Below are 17,115 nucleotides of genomic sequence, written 5' to 3' on the forward strand. Positions count from 1 at the left end.
CCCGGGGAAGCAGGAATGGGCTCTGAGCGAGCCGAGGCGGTGCTGGCTTGTGTCTGCTGCCTCTAACAAAGCTCCTGCATGGCTGAATTTGACCTGTGAATTAATGCTGTGATTTTTTTTCCCCCCCCGTCTGGTTTGTTTGGGTTTTTTCTGCCTTTCTTTTCCAACAGAAACCATCAGATAATACTGTTGGCACCAAAAAGAAGCACTAGGTTTTTGCTGGCCTCTCTCGCACGTGGTGCTGTGCATTGATTTAATGTCCCCGGCCTTTTACACCGAGTTCTTCTAACACGTCTGTCATCACAGTATCCGGGTAACAGCAGGGGATTGTAGGGCAGTGATACGATTTGAGTTGTTTGCATTATTTACCTGGTGGTTTGTATTATTTACATTCATCGCTAATTATACTAGAGCTTAGAGGCGGGCTGGGAAGGGGAGATGTGACGCTGCTGACAGCGGGCTCTCACTGCCGGGCTGGGCGTGCACCCCGAGCTGGAGCTTTCGCCTTTGATGCCGTCGGGCATCGTCTCATCCTGCTGCCAGCTGCCGGCGGGGCTAAACAGAGGGTGCTACCACCCCATCTGCAGGGAGCTGGTGTCTTTAGAGGTGAAGGCTATAGGGGGACAGTTTTCATCAATCCCACAATCTAATCCTTCCCATCCTTTGAAGATCCCCACACAGGGCCACCTCCCTACTTTACTCAGGGATGAGCAGAGATGATGAACCATGTACCTGGGGGTTGCAGAGGAAACAGCATTTTTCATCATTCCAACATGAAAAATGCAGGCAATAAAGGATTACTGGGGTCCTCAGTAATCCCACCCCGAGGGGGTTAGGTGGTTCTGTCCCACTGCCCTGGTGAATCAGGGAGGGCTGGGGAGGCAGAGAAATGGGGCTCTGTCCCATTTTCATCCTAAATAGAGATGATTGGTTTTTTTCCTCACGAAAATGAATTATTTTTTACAGAACCTCAGATGCATGTGAGCACATGGCTGCCTGGCTGGCAGCTTGGCCTCCTCCCTGTCCCCCCTTGCCCAGGCTGCTTTGATATTCAGGGGTAGCGGTGGCTCAGGGATGTGCAGCCCTGCTGAGCGACCGCCTGCGGTGCAGAGGGGGTTTGCACGGCCCCATCCTTTCTTGAACTGGCTGCACTGGTACGTGTTGGTGAGCCAGGGCTCGGCTCCACTCAAACCTTGCGTGCCCGGACACACGGCCACCGGCACCTCCAGCTGCTCTCAGCAGCCTCTGGCTCCACTCCAGATGTGGTTTATGGCTCTGCCTTGGCACGAAGCCTCAGCCAGGCACTGAATCGCAGCATGACACAGACACGGCAGTGACCGCTCGCCCCTGCGTTGGTTGGACAGCACGGTGTGTCGGTTCCATCCGCTACGCCAGGCGGGGTTGGCAGGTTTGGTCACGCCACGTGCCGGAGAGACGACGTCGCTCGTGCCGTGTGGGCTGAAATCAGGCAGCCAAGGCCAGCCTGAAGAGCTGGTGTGAAACCTCGTGCGGACGGTAGCACGCGTGCCCCCAAGAAGCTGCATCCCAATCTCTGCTCCCTGAAGACTCGCTGCACCACGTGGCTTTTCCCATCCAGGTGGCCCCGGCACTGCTCAGGGGGACAGAGGGGACTGGGGGCTTGCTGGAGGGCAGTGGCTGCTCCCCGCAGCTCCCAAGGAGCAGCCGAGTCCCCTAAACCTGCGAGACTTTTCCAGAGTTCCTCTTCCAGGGGGTTAACACGGCGGCGCTATCAGCTGCAGCCTGCTATGTGCAAGGCTGTCCTGTCCTAGGAGGAGGTCTCCAATGTCACCCTGATCGTGTGTCAGCCCTGCTCGCTGGCTGGGCAGGGGGGGATGGAGCACTGACTTCACCAGCTCTTGGTGGGGAGGGATGTGGGGGCACTACGGGGGTCTCCATAACTCCATTTTGTGCTAGGAAGATTCAGCAACATGTTACAGACAGGGATTTGGGAGCATGGTGAGGAACACACCCAGGTACCTGGGCATCTCCAGCGATGGTCCCTGGCTCCCTGCTCATGCCCAGACTCCTAACCCACGCCACCCACCTTATTTTTCCTAACAGAGATTCAAGTTCCACCAAGAAACTGGGTGATGGCCCCTTGCTGTGGCAGACTGCTCCCCGTGCTTGGCCACAGCCTGCAGATGCTCTGCGCTACCTGAACCCTTACTTTTTTTTTTTTAGTAGAGGAGACCAAATGTTTGCAGGGAGCCCGAAATCCCGTCTGCTGCGGGGTGGGCAGGGGCTGGCGGGGGGCAGCTCACCCCGGGGCAGCAGCTGCTGCCCGCTCGGGCACTTCTTGTCTTTCCTGGCCCCCGGCGCTGTAAGTCAACACCCCACAGGCGGGTCCAAAGAGGATTTCAATGAAACCTGAAGCTTGGGAGGAGAGATTATGCTGCAGAAGTGGCTTGGGACACTGTAAAATATGCACTCCCACAATCGCCAAAGAAGGAGCTGGATTTGCTCCCTGGGGAGCAGGGTCATCCCTGGTCTGAGTAACAGCGTCTGAGGGGGTAGATGAATGTGGTGAAGATAGGTCACTGCTTTCTGTCTCAGCCCAGCCCTGCTGAGCCTCCCCGGGACCCCGGGAGTGCTTGCTCTCCCAAAATTTGGTGCCTCCCAGTAGGTCAGTGCTTAATGAAAATCACATTTAGGACAGATGCCCGTGAAAATGCCTCCAGCATGGCTGGCCCTTCACTTGCATGAAGCAGTGCCTGGGAGAGTAAAGGAGCGGGGTGGCCTTTCCAAGGGTGTTCGTGCTCCCCCAGCACCCTCCGCCCATGTCCCGGGATGGGGAGCTGCTGGTGGCATCTGCCCTGCAGGGTGCTGGGCTGGGGCGAGGAGGTCTGTTCCAGGTCCTGTAACGCCGGCTGCCCATGGAGCAGAGCTGAATGCTGCTTTTGTTTGGGGTGTTTGCTGGTTTCTGAGGCAACTGCATCTACAGCGTGAGGACAGCCAGGCTGGGAGGGCACCAGCCTGTCCTGTCCCTGTCCCACAGGACTCAGCGGGGACCCTTCGTGGGGAGGTTGTGCTGGCACGTGAGCGCGTGTGCTGTAGGCAAAGGCTGCCCCGCCAGCCCTCCTGCCCTTCTGGGAGCTCTTCTCGCAGGGGGCTTCGATGCTACTAATTTAAATCTCGTGAAATCCTAGTGAGAAAAATCAGGGCAGTGGTCTCCAGTTCACTCGTCTGGAGCCTGCACAGGTGCAGACCTGGAAGGGGTCTGGAGAAGAGTGATGTTCTTTTCCCAGTCCTTCAAGGTGTCGCTGCCAACGTCCTGCTGGCTCTTAGCAGAGTCCCGTACCCGGGGTGCAGCCCTGCCATGGTGAGCACGATCCTCCTCCGCATCATATGACACTGTGTGCCCTCTTGAGCTGCATCTGGAGGAGTGTGGTAGGGCAGTGGGTTTTGGGGCAGAGTTGGAGGAACCCCACATGGAGCTGCTCTGCTCCTCTCCTTCCTTTTTTGCCCATCTCTTGCTTTGTGCAGTGCAGCACAAGCCTTGGTCTTGGGACCGCAGAGAAGCTGTATGTCAGGGCCAAGCAGCTGCAGCTCCAGGGGCAGCCTGGGGTAGGGCCAGGCACCCATCTCGGGGGTCTAGAGCCGGTCCTGGCAGGCTCTGAGTGACAAACTGCAGAATGGGCTGAAAGGGACTGTCACCGAGCCAAGGAGAGCTGTGCCACCGCAGCTTGCGTGTCCTCTGGGGCTGCTGCCACCCTCTGCACAGCCCAAGCTCCAGCACTGCGGGGCTGCCTCCCGCTCCCTCGTCCAGATGCAAATCCAAACCACGTCTGTAAAGTGGCTTTGGGTTTGCACCAGTGTCCCCTGGTGCCCCAGCGCCTTTCCAGCGAGCTGTCACCTGCCAGCAGTGGCTCTCAGGCTTGTGTCCTCTGCCCTCTGCTCCCTGGGGACCGCTGCTGTTGCACGTGGGTGAGCACTAGCGGAATTGGGGCTCCTCTCTTCGAGGAAGGTGGGTATGTCTGCTCTAGGGCAGCGCTACCCCGCAGCCCACCTTCATTTGCTGGCTGACCCAGGAACCGGCTGCCTTTTCACCCCGTCCCTCTTCTCTCCCACAGGCACGTACCAAGGCCAGTTCACCAACGGCATGCGGCACGGCTACGGCGTGCGGCAGAGCGTGCCCTACGGCATGGCCTCCGTGGTCCGCTCCCCGCTGCGCACCTCACTCTCCTCCCTGCGGAGCGAGCACAGCAACGGCACCCTGCCCCAGCAGGACTCCCCTGCCGCCAACCCCGAGAACCTGCCCCTCTCACCCACCATCACCCGCGGGGGCTTCGCCCTCAGCCTCTATGCGGAGGTGGAGGCCGGCAAGCCCAAGAAGGGGGGGCTCTTCCGCAGGGGCTCCTTGCTGGGGAAGCTGAAGAAGTCCGAGTCCAAGTCGTCCCTGGCCAGCCAGAAGAGCCGCGTCAGCTTCCTCAAGAGCGAGAGCGGGATCAGCTCGGCCGCCAGCGACGCCACCTCCACCGTCAGCCTGGGCGAGGGTGCTGAGGGTGAGGAGTACCCCCCCTTCGAGTCCGACATCGATGCCACCACCACGGAGACCTACATGGGCGAGTGGAAGAACGACAAGCGCGCCGGCTTCGGCGTCAGCGAGCGCTCCAGCGGGCTGAAGTATGAGGGCGAGTGGCTGGACAACCTGCGGCACGGCTACGGCTGCACCACACTGCCTGACGGCAAGAAGGAGGAGGGCAAGTACCGTCACAACGTCCTCATCAAGGGCATGAAGAAGCGCGTGATACCCCTCAAGAGTGCCAAGATCCGGCAGAAGGTGGACAGGAGCGTGGAGGGGGCTCAGAGGGCTGCGGCCATCGCCCGGCAGAAGTCAGAGATTGCAGCATCCAGGTAGGCACTCAGGTCTCCAATATGCAGGTCCCTGTGGTGGTGGTCCCCATCCCACATGTCCCTCTGGAGCTGTGCTGCGTGTCTCCTCGCCACGCACCGGCAGCAGGGTCAGACATGGCTCCTCACAATTTCTATTTAATTCTTTGTACTGAATGCTGGTGGAGCAGGGCTGAGGGCCCTCGGGGCAGCTCGGGGGTGTTCAGGACATGTCCCCTTTCTCAGCCCTTCTCCCGTCCCCCTGCAGCCCTGGTCCAGGGGGGAGCTGCTGCACAGCAGGGACTGGTGAGCAGGAGCCGGTGGGATGGGGAGCACCCCGGTGCCGTGCCAGGCTGCCGGAGCTGCTGGGTGTCGTTAACGGGGCAAGATGAGAAATAGCGGGGTTTGGCCATGGTAAATCTAACAGGCTCGTGACATGTCCTAGATGAATTGGGTCTGCAGCAGTGTGGCTAGACCCTGGAGACCCCAGTCTGGCTCTCTGGGGAGTTTATGGGATGCATTAGGGTTGTTGCTTAATTTTAGCAGCTTGGTGTAATGGCCTCTGAGACGAGCGCTGCTGTGCTGGGATGCTGTGAACCGGGAGGGAGGACCTACGGCAGGTACTAAACCAGAGAGAGGGCTGCCTCAGGGAGCCCCGTCTCCCCCCCAGGACCAGCTGCCCTCAGCCAGGTTCTGAGCGAGCGTTTCCGCCACGAGGGAGGCGGTGGCCGGAGCCAGGGCAGATGGCCGAGCCCATGGCGGGTGGCTGAGCCCCATCCTGCAGCACACAGCCGCAGCCCGCAATGCTCTAGGATGCCGCGAAAGCAGGAACCGGGGAGGGCTCGGTCAGGTTTGCCCCTCTTTGTCCCCCCAGTTTGTCCTGGCCAGACCCTTGGGGTGGGAAGGGGACTGTGGCAGTGTGCCTGGGGATGTGTACCACAGGGGCGTGCAAAGGAGGAGTGTGCAAGGGGCTGCTGAGAGCACGTGGCAGCCTCTCATTGCACCGGTGTCCCTTGCACCCAGAGACATGTGGGCACTGCGTTGCCCCTACACCCCCTGGTACCTTGGGACCAGACAGGTGGGCTCTGCTCAGAATTAGCTACGTTAGAAATCAGCAGGAAAGGAAAGCGCTAATTGCTCCATCGTCCATCCTGGGAGGGAGGAGGGAGGAGATAAGAGGGGCTCTGGTGTCTGCCTGGAAAGGGCAGGGGAAAACCCTCTTCTGCTCGCGTCCCTGCCTGCGTCTGAGCTGTGCCGGCAGCACACTCCTCCTCCCACGGCTTTCCTGCCAGCCTCGGAGCTGGCCTGGCAGAGACCAGAGACCGTCAGGCAGGGTCAGAGCCTTTGCTCCTCTCCTCTTCCTCAGGGAAACGTGGTTACGAAAGACCTCGAGGTTCCACCTTGCCTCTCCATCGAAACCTCGCCCTGCACAGGCTTTGCTCTGCTGCTGGGCAGGGGCTGGGACTCCAGGGCTGTCCTGCCTTGCTCTTTTTCAGTGCCGTTTAATTATCAAACATCCTTCATTACCAAGCAGAGATGGGAAATAACAGCAGTGGGGAGGGCGTCTGTTCCCAAACCCCATCCCTCCCCCCCGAGAAACCCTGGCTCTACTCTCCCAGCGGCCGGTTCTACTCCAAAGTTTTGCAGGGAGCGTGACTGGTTTTTTAGCAGAACCCTGTTGCCTCAGAGATTGGCGGAGAAAAAACCCAACAGAATTGCAAGTGAAAGGTGGTGCAGGGCCAGCTAGGATAAAAATAACAGGCTGGGGCGGCGCGGGGCCCGCCGGAGTGTCCTGGCAGGGCAGGCTCAGCCTGACACCGGCTTCGCCGTGCCGGGGAGAAGCGTGTGGCTGCGGCGCTGGGCGCTCGTAAATAAGGAGGCTGGAGCTGCAAACGCTGCTCCCCGAGAGCTTGGCCAGTTTACACAAGCCTCTTTTTATTATACACTATTTACACTTTGGATCAAAAGCGGTTCTGCAGTGTTTTCCATCAGGGGCTGGAATGCGCCTGCTGCCCTGACGGGGGACTGCATCCCTCCCCAGCGCGGCTGGGGAATAATTTCCTATTAAGGAAACCTCGGAGCTGGAGGAAATAAGACGTTAAAGCTGGTTTCCTCCAGGGAGTCCTCCCCTCGCAGACCCCACAATAGTGCGGCTGTTGTGGCAGAGGAAGAGGACGCTGCTTTCCCCGGGAGCGCGCTGCCCCTGGCCCCATCCCTGCGGCAAGGAGGAGGATTCGGGCTCCTCCGTCCTGTAAACTGTAACTCACCGTTTCCATCAGCATTTATTCCTGGTGTATGTTGCTCTGGGCAGAGCCACTGCCTCTACCTGCTGCCTTTTGAAAAGCTGACTCACGCTCTCCTCCCGCCTCCTTTCAGCTCAGTTTTGCAGTCAAGAGTAAATACAGATCATTTTGCCTTGAGAGGGTCTTTAGGTTAAATTCCAGCTCTGCCACCGACTTTCTCTTTGGCCTCGAACCTTGCCTCAGTTTCCACACCCAGGACAGAGAGTAATTCCAGACAGATTGTGAAAATCAATTATTACGGTTTATAAAAGGGCTGTGCTATCATTAGCATTGCCCTAGCTCGTAACCGCGAGGTGGAGTTTTCTAGATGTAGCATTTATATTTCTCCTTGGACGGCAGCATGTACCTTACCCTAATAAATGTCTTTGAGGCTACACGAATCCTTTTTTGGGGAAGATGTGACATATCTGTGTGTAAGAGTATTGCTAGGAACTCGTTAGCAGGACGCAGCGGCCAGGCTGTGCGGACTCCCGACTTCCTCCGCATACCTGAGCTGTTGTATGTGGATGTTTGAGCTTCATTTGCTTCTGGCACTCGGGCAACCCCTTGCAGAGTCAAACTACTGTCATGTCCAGCCTTCCGCTGCTTGGGGGCAAAATGTCAGGAGAAGACCAGATTTCACTCTTTTGCACCATAAAAGGCTCTTTAGGGATAGAAATCCTGAGGAAAACAAGCCCAAGTGCTGGAAGCTGCCTCGGCCAGTTGCACCGCAGGAATCCCAGGCACGCACCCGAGCTCTGGGGGTGCGCGGGCAGGAGGCTACCGGCAGCATCGCAGTGCCGATGCACGCCCTGCCTGCGATCCGCCCGGCAGAGACGGGCAGGAGAGCAGTGGTCAGCGCAGTCAGCAAACCTTCCTCGTCCCACGCTCTGCTGCGAGGGCGTCCGAGGGACGGGGCTGCTTTGCAGCTGCCGCCCCGCCTGCCTGCTCAGTTTGGGTGTTCCAGCCAGCGCCGCGGGCACTGCCAGCTATTGCCTGCACTGCTGCCTGTCCTGCCTGCCTTGCCCTCCTCAGCTCCCTCCCGAATCCTCCCGGGTTGGCAATCCAGCTGCTTTCCCCATTGTGCAAGCGGCTGAGGACATTGCCTCCCCACTGGCTGAGGGAACACCAATTTGGCGGGGGGTGTGTGGTTAAATTCTTTTTTTTTTATTATTTTAGTGAAAATTGTTTGCCCTGGGGGGACGTTATCCTGAACAGCCCATCCCAGCTCAGCCAGCTGCCCCCTCACCCGAGGTAAAGCCCCCAGACATCGGGCAGAACTCGGGGCACATCTGTCAGCAGCGCTGGGGATCAGCTAATGGGACGGAGCTAATGGTAGTTAAAATATGATGACTCCTCCCCACGCTGCTGTCACTAGGGAGAAAAGTCATCTTAGAGTGCAGCTTCTGTGGCTTTACTCCTGCCGGGGGTAACCACAGGGGGACGTGGGGGTTACCAGGTGCCGTATGATGTCCGTTAGCAGTGCCCTGTACTGCTGGTGCTCCGGGCTTCCGTGCTGTGATCCCAAGGATTCCCGTGGGAGCTGGAACGCAGCTCTTCCCGCAGTGCCAGGTGAAGGCACCTGCTGCGTCCCTCCAGCATCCCTTTCCCACCCTCTGCCTTGTCTGGGGGGTCCTTTGGGAAAATGTCAGGGTGGGTGGGAAAGGCAGCGAGGTCCTGGGATCGCAGCTGGGACGTCATCTCCCTGGTGTGTAAGTAGAGGAGCTGGCTCGAGGACAGCCAGCCCCCGCGAGGAGGGGACAGCCACCACCAGTTAAAAGCGATCCCAAATTGTGTAACGGCTGCCCCGGAGTTTCCTGGGCACGTGGGTTGGTGCCCAGCAGGGTGCTCTGCACCCCTGTGTGCTCAGGGAGCAGCAGCACCCCAGGGTGCTGCCTGTGCAGTACGTGCTCACGGGTCACGTGGGGAGGATGGTCCCACTGAGAGCAGGGAGGAGGAGTGTGGAAGTGGTCAGCTTTCATCTCTTCAGAACACATTAAAATAAAGTAAAAAGCAAGAGGAAGGGTGGGACCAGATGCAGGGGGAACCTTCGATTTTTTTGAAAACTGTAGGCTCAGTAGCCAGGCAGCTCGCACAGGAGATTTCCTTCTCGCTGGTGCTTTGGGGGGACAAAACTAGTGTAAATATTGCAAATCCCTAATCCGTCCCACTGCAACAGTGTCTGCCGTGGTCTGCCTCTGCATGGGGTGGTGCTTCCCAGTGACTTGGACCAAACTCAATGGAGGGACTTGGCCGTGTGTCCTGCAAGGCACGGGTCTGGCCACGCTCTGAGATCGTTTGACAGACGTACGTCCTGTAAACAACACCTCAGATATATCTGCCAGATGTCCCAGGATCGATAGGAAAGCAAGGTGTAAGAGGCAAGAATGGCTGCTGTGCTTCACCTGTTTATCTTCCGACACCGGCCCCACAGCCTCTGCGCAGTTGGGTGCTTTATGCCTGGAGAATACAACTAAAAATGAATACATTTATTTTTGTTTTAATGTTGTATCTTTAGAGGTCCTGTGATACTGCTGCTTGGATAGGTATCTGTAAGTGTTTTGAAATGTCAGGCGTTAATTCCTGTTAACATAGGGTTTACTCATCACGGTGAGCCCGGGCCGTGTTAAAGTGCCACGGAGCTGCGGTGAGCGCTTGGCGTCAGCAATCACATCAGCGCGGCTTCCCCGGCAGCGGCACGTGGGCATCGTTCATGGTGTGAGTTGTTGCCTGGTTTTGAATCTTAAGTTGTTTTTCTGTCCGTACCCGTGTCTCTGGGGCACGTCTTAGCTCTCCCTTCAAATAACAGGAGTGCTTGACGGCTCCCGTATCGCTTTCTGACCCTCCCCTGCCCGGCCGCATTCCCGGCAGCGCTGCCGCTGTCGCCCTGTGCTCAGCATTTCCAGCCTGCGTGGCCGGGCAGCAGCGAGCGTCTCCTCGGGGAACGCGGGTGTGTGGTGCAAATGACGTCCTGAAATCGCTGGAGTCAGCAGAGCCTCCTGACTAAATAAGGGCAGGCAGAGCAGGGCTTTATCAGCGCTGCCCGAGTGCGACAGCTGAGAGCCGAGGCCATGGCAGCCCACGCTGCTGGAGCTCGGCCGCACGCTTGCACCGATAAGGTGCTTTATTTGGCACGACTCTGCCCCGGCGAGCCGCTCTGCCCTCGCTCCCCGGGGGTTTATGCCACTGGTGGGGAAGGTGAGCAGCCAAAGTGATGTTTTCCCAGCGCACCTCTTCGGTGCGGCACGGCGTGTGTCCAGGGCTGGGCTGGTGGCCATGGTGGCCTTGGCTGTCCTGGGGCTGGCGGCGCAGCTCAGTTTCCTTGGGGCAGACCGGGCCTGGGATTTTCCTGAAAATCCCAGTTCACACCTGGGATTTTCAAGTCTGTTGAACCCCCATGCTCAGACTTAGAGTTTGCTCTGAAAGACTTTTAGGATTTTTTTTTTTTTAAATATCCTTTTCTTTCTGCTTTCCTTGGGCTTTTAAAAAGCCAAGGCGTGGGCATTCCCAGCACTGTAGGTCTGAGGCCAGGATGCTCGTGGCCACCCCACGCGAGCAGGCAGCAGCGGTGGTTCGAGGACTGCCTTGCTGGGCTCCCTGCTTGGGAGAGCAGCTGATCCTCCTCTGCTGTCCCAGCTTCACCATCTCTTTGCTCCGGGACTGCACAGCCCCCTGTGATGGATGGGGGTGTAACAACGAGGCAGCGGCAGGCAGGAGATGGGCAGAGCTTGTCCTGGCCCCGGGTGGGATATTGGCTGCGATTTGCCCCCGAGCGGGAGCTGCCAGAGAGACAGGGGAGTTGGCAGCAGCGTTTCTGCAGCTGTACGGTCAGACACCAAAGATGCCACAGCCTGACCTCTCAGGCAGCTTAAAAACTAGGTGGGTGCAGGTGAAGCAGGGGACAGGACTACCCCGGCTTCATTAAAATCCCCCCCAGACTCCTCGTGGGGTGCAGGGGGAGGCTCACGCTGAGCAAGGTAGCAGGCAGTCGAGCGGCAGGAGCTGAGGGCAGGTCCTCGATGGCTGGGTATTCTGGCTGCCCCGCAGTGGGAACGAGCATCTCGGTGGTTCCACAAGGCAGGGCTCAGGGAGGGCCAGTGCACACGTGGACAGGGAGAAATGAGGGCAGCCATGCAGCTCCTGCCATAGCTGGGTGCCAGGGCACAGCAGTGAGGGGATGCTCCTCGGTTCTGTTCTCCCAGCAAAGACAGCAAAGCTCACAGAGCTCGGTGTGTTTATAAAGCGGATAATCTTGTTTCATTCACTCTTGGTTAATAGAAACCCAGTTGCTGGCATCTATTTCCGCACCAACCGAAGCCCGGGGCTGGGACTCTCCCACTTTCTGTGCCACGCTAGAGCCAGCAGCGCTCGCTCCTTCCCATGAAACCAGGAGAATAAAGACCTTTTCCCCTTGCAGCTCCTGAGCAGGCGTGACCTCCTCCGCATGGCTTATCAGCACAAACTGAGGTCAGTATCCAGGATAACCATCCATGGGGAAACTTGCCTGGCTCGTGCCACCGCGGCCAGGACCAATTTGGCTTGGGTTTCCCTGAAAGCTCTTGGAGCAAGAATGACCCTGGCTGCCTTGTGCCATGGCGTGTTGTCACCGCGCGTGGTTTGGTTAGGAGAAATACTTCCACCCGAGCCTCCCCGTACCCCGGATCGGGAGCTCAGGGACTTTGTGTCACTCGCGTCTTGGAGTGGAGGTGGGGGACAGCCAGCTCCTGCCCCAGAACCAGGGCTTGGTCTATACAGCCTTGTGGTCGGGGCTGAGCAGGGCTGGTTTGGGCTTGGTTGGGCTGTGGTTTTTTGGGTTTTGCTGCCCCAGAGCACCAGTCTCCAGCTCTGTAGAAGTACTGCTGTTTCAAACCGCAGCCTGACCCTCGTCCCACCCCAAAAGGCCCTTGGGCTCACCCTCCTTCTAGCTCACCCTTGCTGTCGCTGGAACCGGGCAGGGAGCGGGCTGAGGGTTCGGGTGAGCCCCTCTCTGGTCCTGGTCCCACACAGGCATGGGGACAGCGAGCCCCAGGGTTCGGGTCCAGCGCCAGGATCACACTCCTGCCCCAGCTGCAGGACCCCCACGATGTGTCCCCCGCCCCGTGTGTGTAGGGTTTTGCAGGCTGGAGGGGTTTGGTGCTGCAAGATGAGTGATGGTGTGATGCCTTCACCCCTTCTTTTCAGCCCTTTCCCAGAACCGCCTCGTCTCCAGCCCAGGCTGGCTGCTGCTCCAGCACTGACGCATTTTTGGCCCACCATGCTTGTTACGCTGATGCGTTTCGACTCGAGGAGGGTGCGCACAGTTTTATCTGTTTTCCACCCGCCTCGCATGAATTTCCTTAGGCTCTTGCATGCCCTATTAGGGTAAGAGGGAGCATGCACTTTCAGTAGCTCCGAGGAGAAAGCATCTGTTGGACGGCAGACTGCTTTCTCCAGGGCTTTCTAGGTCTTTGGGGTTGAAGTAAGTGGGGCTGTGGCTTGCAGGGATCTGCTCAGGAGGAGCAGAGGCAGGATGGCAGGACATCAGCCCCAGGGATGCGTACGGCTCAGCTAGCTGGCCAGGCAGGGAAAATGGAATTAATGGGTTGTTGATTCTGACCTTGTGGGAAATCCTTATCTCAACAGCTTGCAAACTCAGAAAGGGAAAAATGAAGTGTGACTTTAAGCTGCAAAAACAACTGTGGAAAATGGTAGTTTCTGGTTCAATTGATCTGCTGCCGCGTGGAGCAGGAGGGCTTTGACTCCCATCCAAATGCTTGAAATCAGCCGGCAGGGAGCCGGGCTTTAAAATCATCTGATTCAGTCAGGCTTTGCTCAGAGGTTATCGTCATTTCAGTGGAATGTGAAATAGGCTTATCTTGAAAACTAAAAAATATTTAAGTAAAATGTCCAATTTAAATATAAAGCCTGAGATACGGAAACCCTCCCTCGTCCTGGAGGAGGTGCATTTTTTTTCAGCTTATCCTGGTACTGAGCCAGAGCCCTTCAGCTTTCTGAGTCCAACTTTCTGTCTTTTTGCTCCTATGAGGCCTGCTGAGCCTTCAGCGAGCACCGGGAGGGACCCGGTGTCCCATCACCTGCCTGCGTGCCCTCAGCAGCCTTGGGTGCAGGCACAGAGGACACGGGTGCTGCAGCCCGGGCAGTGGGCTGGCAACCCTTGCAGCTCCCTGCTCCCTCTCTTGTTTCTCCTAGACTTCAAATCTGTGAATGTCAACTCGAGAGACCTATATGGCTAGGAGAAAAATACTTGTGCCTTAAATTTTGATAAATAATTTGGCTTCTGACCAAGTGCAATATTTTAAGAAAACTGCCTGCTTTCATTTCCTCAAAAAAAAAAAATCTGCTTTTCTTTTTTGACTGAGGAAGGAAAAAAAAAAGACAAAACAGATACTGCAGTTCCTCAGTCTTTTGGCTTGGTGAAATCTGAAAAACTTGCTAAAACTTTTCATTGAAAAAACCCAACAACCTTATAGAGAAAACACACACTTTCTGACCCATTTTAGTGCTGGCAGGGCTGGCAATCAGGTAAAACACGCTCTGATTGTGGGTGCTGCCTGCTTGGCAGAGCTTGAGGCTGGACAGGAGCTTCTCGGTCAGGCTGGGCTCCCTCAAAACAAATGACTGCTGCAGCCCTGGTGTTCTCTGGGAGGTGGGAATTCATTCCCCTGGGCAGGGCAGGGAGCAGCCCCTGCCTGCTCAGTGCAGGTACAGGCAGGGAGGCAGGAGCACATGGGGGACAAAAGGCTGGAAGACCCTGACTGTGTGTGTGCTGTAAAGAAATTTTGATGCACTTATAGGTGGGATAACCTGGCTGCTTTGACCTTGCAGTGGTAGCTAATTAAATAAGGGTCTCCAGAGCATTACCTGAGCCCTTTGGTAACGGTGTGGTGGAAGCTGGAATAAATCGGTGGCATTTGTGCATAGTCTGTGCTGCTTTGGGGATCTCGCTCCTCCGGGCTCTGCTTGATCTGCACCAGGGCAGCATGGAGGTGAGCAGACTGGAAAACCATTGGGGAGCAGGAGGGAGTCCCGTTGGCAGCTGCAAATTCCACCCCCCCCTTTTTTTTTTCCCCCAAAGACATCTCTGTGGATGCTGTCGTAGCTGCTCCCAGACAGGCTGTGCTGGCAGGACGGGCTCCGGCAGGGCGAGGAGCTGCCTGTCCTGCCTGTCTGGGGCCAGTGCCGCGGTCCTGGGGCCGTGCTGCCGAACCGGTGGCCGGCAGCCCTTTGAGCCGGCAGGCTCTGGCTTGCACCGCTCCGTTTAGAGCCGGCTCTGGGCAGCTGCTGGCTGGCATCCGAGGGCTGCGGGGGAAATGGGGAGCAGCTGCGGTCTATACCAGCCCCGCTGGCTTGTCGCAGCCCACAGGCTCCCGTGCAGGGTGGCACGGCCAAGCCCTGCCAGCTAGCTGCCCACCCGGCCCCACTCGGCTCACGGGGCAATCAGGGCGGCAGAGATTAATTGAGCAAATCTCCCGTACGCCGGGCCGGGGTGTGTAGGTTGTCGTCTTATTGAAGACAGCTGCAGATCTGTCTGCTGTAAGATTAATATCACTTTAACTGTTCCGAGGGGAAGTATCCCTTGGTGAAAGATGCAAGTGGCTCTGAGCTATTTAGAGCTGAGGATAACATTTCGGTATTTTAAAAATTCACCAAGTAATCATAAAGGCTAATGCTTGCTGAGCTCGTTAGGTGGCAGGGAGCTCTGCCAGGCCTGCGCTCCTGAAGCACTACACAGAAAAGGATGCTTTACTCCTGGCTGAATGGCCTGTTTGTGCCCTTTCTGTGGAAGGAAGGAGAAAAGGTCTGAATTATCCAGCTAAGTAGCCTGAGTGTGTACATAATGTCACCGCTTCTGTGTAAGTGAAGAGCCTGGGGCATCTCATCGGCTGGCTGCAAGGGAAGGGAGACTGGAGGGCAAAGCTGCTCCGCAAGGTCAGGGTGCTTTCTCTTTTTGGATTTCTTTTACAGTGGTATGGAGGTGTTTCCTTTAGGAGGCAGTTTGTGTTGATTTATGCTTAATTCACAATTCAGATCACACGTTGCAGATGCAGAGTCCATAATATAATCAGCAAAGACTCCCCAGGGATGTCAGAGTGTAGGCTGAGTGGGTACGTGCACACAAGTGATGGAGCAAAAAGAGCAAAAGCAGGGTAAAAGGGACACCTGGCTCTCAGGACAGGGCACCTGTGGGGTAGGACTCACAGGTGGGTTTGAATGTGGGCAGGGAAGGTGGCACCAGCGATGAACTGAAAAGGGATATTCAGTCCCATGGGCTGGTTACAGGCAAACGAGGGTAGCAGTGCTTTGCTGGTATCTGTGTGCGCATGGAGGCAGAGGGAGAGGCACAAAGGAGATGGATTGGGACTGAGCAGGGAGAAAAGGATGCTCCTGTAGAGGTGACACAAGTCCAAAGATGGTGTGGAAAATGGAAAAGCCGGAAAGTGTCTGTCCTGGTCAGGTCATAGAATTATAGAATGGTTTGGGTTGGAAGGGACCTTTAAAGGTCATCTAGTCCAACCACCACCACAGGTCTCTGTTGGTCAGGTCTGTGTGTCCTTGTCCTTTGCAATGTGAACACAGAAGGGACCACATTGCCATCAGCAAAAGCACTTCTGCAGCTTTCCCTGTATCCCTTTTGAGTGCTGCAAACACTCCTGCCAACACGAACCGTTATCTTAAGTTTCTTCAGAAGCACAAAATGATTCCTGCTAGATACTGCAGCAGGAATTTGGCTGGGGGTGGAAAAACCAGTTTCCAGGAGAGGGGAGTTTAGCAGAAGTCTTCCTTCCTAGAGCTGACTGATGAATTTTATTTGCTTAATGACCTTTTTTGCAGCTTATTACACTGAGAATGACAAGAAAAAGGTGTTCAGTAAGTCCTTCCTCAGGATTTGTTGAATCAATGGGATGAGGAGAAGGAAGGACAGCGCTGGATGGATCTCTCTTTCCCTTAATAAGCAAATGTGCAATAGCTTGGGCAGAGAGCTGAGCTCTCTCCCTATTTCTAGCCACAAGGTCATTGCCGCACCTGCAGGTGCCCCAGCCCCGTCTGGTATTTGCAGTATTCTCTGCTAATTCCAATCTCATTTACAGTCTAATCCAATGTGGATGTGCAAAACCACATAAACTGTCCAAAGAGCTGGGCACGCTGGCTTGGCTTTGGGTCTCACCTGTTAGCACGGTGCTCAGCTGCGGCTCGCGTATCCACAGGGGATTTTGGTAGCAGTTGGAGGAATGATTCGGGCAGTGTTTCTGGGAGATGGCCAGGAAGGGCAGGAGTGGTGCTCTGTCCTGCACTAGTACAAAAACAATTAGAGCATTAGACCCGTGCCAGAGGAGCAAATAAAACAGCAGATGCATTTAACCCTCCCTCTCCCACCCATCGAGCCGGGGTGTGAAGCCTCGCTGCCCGGGACGGCCCCGGAGCAGCCGCCGTGACCCCGCCGGTGCTGCTGGGAGGCAGCAGCAGTGGGGCTGGGATGGGGGCTGCAGGCATTGCCCACATACCTCCCCTCAGCTCGGTGCGGGGCTGCTGCTCCTCCTTGCAAAGAATTCACCGGAGCTATTTTTAATGGTGCTGCCCGAGAAGATGGCTCAGGGTAAAACTGGGAAGTGCTCATCCCGGGCAGTACTGCGTCGCTTGGGACAGGGAGCACCGGCGTTGGTTTGTAAAGGCCCCTCTTTGTATTTCTTGCCCCCGGTTGGACGTGTTTAATGTTCATGGTTTGTTTTCCAGCACTGCTTTGAAAAGGGGCTTTTGAATTCTGATGCTGGGTGCTATAAAATCTTTGGGCCTCTGTTTCAGTTTCACCCCACCTCCTCCATCTCCAGACTTTCTCCTCTGCTGGTTTTTGCACGGGGCTGCTTTCTGCAGAGGTGCTGGGAGCTGACAGCACAACCAGCAGTAAAGAAAAAAGTGTGGCTCTGAATCAAAGTGCTTCCTGAAAAGTATCAAATTTATATGTATATAATAAAAGGCTGGCATT

General features: G+C 56.5%; 1 protein-coding gene across 1 annotated transcript in view; it reads left to right on the forward strand.

Annotated features, from left to right (window-relative positions):
• Positions 1 to 17,115, forward strand: part of JPH2 (junctophilin 2) — a 34,051-nt gene that overhangs the window by 4,109 nt on the left and 12,827 nt on the right. Inside the window, exon 2 of the mRNA XM_054845855.1 lies at positions 4,092 to 4,875. Within this exon, the coding sequence (XP_054701830.1) occupies positions 4,092 to 4,875 (784 nt within the window). The remainder of the gene's footprint in view (positions 1 to 4,091; positions 4,876 to 17,115) is intronic.

This window comes from Grus americana, chromosome 17 (genome assembly GCF_028858705.1).
Source record: "Grus americana isolate bGruAme1 chromosome 17, bGruAme1.mat, whole genome shotgun sequence".
Taxonomy (NCBI): Eukaryota; Metazoa; Chordata; class Aves; order Gruiformes; family Gruidae; genus Grus; species Grus americana.